This window comes from Pteropus alecto, unplaced genomic scaffold, assembly GCF_000325575.1.
Source record: "Pteropus alecto unplaced genomic scaffold, ASM32557v1 scaffold98, whole genome shotgun sequence".
Classification (NCBI taxonomy): domain Eukaryota; kingdom Metazoa; phylum Chordata; class Mammalia; order Chiroptera; family Pteropodidae; genus Pteropus; species Pteropus alecto.
The window spans coordinates 997,615-999,859 of NW_006443570.1; the positions used below are offsets into that span (position 1 = coordinate 997,615).

At 61.5% G+C, this 2,245-nt stretch overlaps 1 protein-coding gene across 1 annotated transcript in view; it reads left to right on the forward strand.

Annotated features, from left to right (window-relative positions):
• The first annotated feature begins 820 nt into the window (after nt 1-820).
• The window catches only part of HAP1 (huntingtin associated protein 1), a 7,106-nt gene continuing 5,681 nt past the window's right edge, over nt 821-2,245 (forward strand). The window contains 4 exon segments of the mRNA XM_025041590.1: nt 821-894; nt 1,128-1,362; nt 1,364-1,492; nt 1,494-2,035. Of these exon segments, the coding sequence (XP_024897358.1) occupies nt 821-894; nt 1,128-1,362; nt 1,364-1,492; nt 1,494-2,035 (980 nt within the window).

Sequence of the window (2,245 nt, forward strand, 5' to 3'; positions counted from 1 at the left end):
TCCCAGAAGCACATCTTGGGCCCCTGTCCTGGGCTCAGGTTTGGAGTGGTGGCTGTGGAGAAGGGGCTCCTGGAATTTCTTACGCTAGATAGGAGTTTGAGTGAGAAGGATGGACTAGAGATGGATTCCTGTGGCTGGAGGGTGCGGGGATGAGAGTATCACAATAGGAGAGGATGAGGCCTCAACATCAAAAGGGCAGGAGGCTGCACGTTGGGGAAAATATTTGGGAGGTGAATTAAGCAGGACTTAATTCACCTCCCAAATATTTGGTGACTGATTGGATATTGAAGAGAAGGGAATTGGGGCATCGAGAATGATCTCAAGGCTTTAAAAGAATCAGTGCCACAGCCATCTCTTTTGGCTTGTGGTTTGCTCCAGTCCAAAGGCGCAGAAATGGCCACTGGCACCCACAGTTCATTCAGGACTTACGGCGACGCTTAGAGGTATCTGGCCCATGCTGCACCACTGCCCTGGGGCCGTGGGGGATGGAGTCTTCATGGAGAGACGTCTAAGCGGGGTCTCTGGGAAGAACAGGCGTTTGCCAGGGTGGAAGGAGGTGGGCAAAGTGAAAGCAGGCTGGAGGGAAAGCTCGAGGAAAGGCAATATGACAAGTAAGAAAGAGGGCTGTCGAGTGATTGGAGCAATGGGTGTGAGCTCAGCGTGTGGCGCGCCAGACTGGGCATCGCGTGGAGACTGTTTTGGAGTTTAGGTTGATCTCCCAGCCACCAGGGAAAGCCGTAATGCTGCCCTAACTCCCAGGCCAACTCCAGGGAAGGCAGCGGAAACCCGGGCGGGAGCTGGGCGGCGGCGCGGGGGAAGGATGCCCCCAGTTAGGGACCTCCAAGTCCCAGAGAAGCAGCGGCTTTGGGCAGAACCATTCTCTGGAGGTGGAGAGTATGTGTGGGGGGGGGCGCGGGGGGAGAGCTCTACATTCGGAACCAAGCCGACGGAACCAGCTAGAACCTCCACTCGACTCTTCTTGCTGTTCTCTTATTTTTGCACTCTGTTCCTCCATTAACTCGCCCCTGCGCAGTCCTCGGTTCCTGTCACCACTCGTTGCTCCTCCGCTGCCCACTCCTGCGCGTGGTCCGGCCCGGCGGGCGACCCGCCGGGCGCAGGTTATAAAGTCTGGGCTACCTCAGTGGACTGAGGACTCAAGATGCACCCGAAGGGAGGCCGGGGCAGGGATGCGCCGGGGACCAGGAGGGGCCCGGGGAACCCCCAGCAGTCATCCGTGCACCCCCGCCCGCGGTCAGTCCCGCTCCAGAGTCCTCCACCGAGCCTGAACCCTCCCCTGCGCAGGCACCCACGGCTGGACAGGGAGCAGGTTCTGGATCCCGATCCAGATCCCCACCCGTCTTGAGACCCCCCAGCCGGAGTTCGCCCGGCCTCCGAGGCTGGATCTGGGCCGCGAGCCCAGCGCGCGTCCTCATTCTCGGCCGTCCAGAGAAATGTCCAGTCTGCGCCCAGGAGCTCGGATGCGCCGTGGACCCCGTTTCATATTTCAAGGACTTTTTGGTCTCCGGGCCACTGGCCTGGGGACTGGAGAGGCAGAGGACATGTGGACAACGCCGGCTGCCTACATCGGCCCGCGGTCAGGAGTGTCAGGCCCCGAGCACGCCGCCTTTATTCGGGAGTCGGAGGAAGCTAAACGGGGTCCCGAGACCCCCTATCGGGTGGAGCTAGGGCAGCTGCAGGCAGGAGGGGGCCCCATCGGGTCCAGGCACCCCGCCCCATCTGGCATTCGGTCCCAGCCCTCTATCCACCCACGCGACATCACCGACTGCAGTGCCTGTCTGGTCGCCTCTCCCCCTCCTGCTCTTCTCTCGGTCCCTGATTTTCGTCAGTGGTTCGGGTCCTGGGGCGCGCGCGCAACTCCGCCCAACTTTGTGAGCCTGTTGCTGCAGGAGATCTGCGCACTCTCAGTGCCCACCTCCCTGGTCCAACGCAGTCCCCGGAGAGGGGCGGGGGCTGTGAAGGGCGCTGCCTCGCACGCTCTGAGCCTGCGCTGGGCGCGAGCGCCAGCGACCGGAAGGTGGTGGGCCAAAGGCGTGGGGAGTTTGCCGACCTCTTGGCTGAGGGAGTCAAAGTCCAGCTCCCACCCCCGCCCCGCAGCCTGGGGGTGGGCGGGGCCTCAGGCAGAATCTGCCTCTTCTCTTCTCTTGCATCCTCTTCTGGGTTGTGAGAGATCTTTGCATTGGGTTTAGATACTCAGGTGCTCCTACCCCAGTGCGGGAGAAGTCTC